Raw genomic sequence first — 865 nt, 5'->3', positions numbered from 1 at the left:
AACCTCCGAAACCGTACAAGGTCTTGCCCTGGCGCTTCAGAGCGTAAACGACGTCCAGAGCGGTAACAGTCTTCCGACGAGCATGCTCGGTGTAGGTAACAGTATCTTTAATGACACTCTCGAGGAAGACCTTGAGGACACCTCTGGTCTCTTCGTAGATCAACCCGGAAATACGCTTGACTCCACCACGGCGCGCAAGCCTACGGATAGCCGGCTTAGTGATGCCCTGAATGTTGTCGCGAAGAACCTTACGATGACGTTTAGCACCGCCCTTTCCTAAACCTTTGCCGCCTTTGCCTCTGCCAGACATAAGTTGCTAGTGAAATTAGATTGATATCAAAGTGTAAACGATCATGGTAAACCCCATCTGCCATGGGAGTCCGACTTTTCTGACGAAAAAAGTGACAAAACACACCACTTGATGGCCATCACTGTACATTGCGTCATAATAACGTACTTTGCATGAGGGGAAAACACGGTCGGTTTCCTGGTGGATAAATGACCCAGTTGGGGATCATCGTATTCAATGAGAGCAACGTTGCGTTGATGTCGATGGAATTGAGTGCCACAATGATAAAACTGTAGTCCCCAAGGACGCTGTAGGGTCGTGAAGACACGCAGCGGTACGATTGCTTCTCTCTGTTACCTCTGACACTGAAGGACTAGAAATGAGACAGCTGAGTCAGGTGACCTGACTCTGCGGCTGATGCTCGGATAGCTCACTTATATCAGTTCACTGACTCATCCTCTGGTTTGGTCAGTATTTCTAAAACCAGACTCCAGCTTTCAGGCCCTGGGTTCGCAGTTTGATAGATACCTCTCCTATTCGCAGTTTCCATGGGGTTTCTCATTAGACCGTTCATGA

At 48.7% G+C, this 865-nt stretch overlaps 1 protein-coding gene across 1 annotated transcript; it reads right to left on the bottom strand.

The window, feature by feature from the left end:
• Positions 1-17: 17 nt before the first annotated feature.
• Positions 18-310, bottom strand: Pmar_PMAR023968 (histone H4, putative; the record flags this gene model as incomplete). The annotated part of the gene is made up of 1 exon (XM_002767642.1): positions 18-310. A coding segment is annotated over one exon (293 nt), but the record flags the coding sequence as incomplete, so codon positions are not given.
• Positions 311-865: the final 555 nt, after the last annotated feature.

This window comes from Perkinsus marinus, assembly GCF_000006405.1.
Source record: "Perkinsus marinus ATCC 50983 genomic scaffold scf_1104296970310, whole genome shotgun sequence".
NCBI classification, from domain to species: Eukaryota; Perkinsozoa; order Perkinsida; family Perkinsidae; genus Perkinsus; species Perkinsus marinus.
Note: the sequence above shows the minus strand (reverse complement) of the source record. Positions and strands in the feature narration are given on the sequence as shown.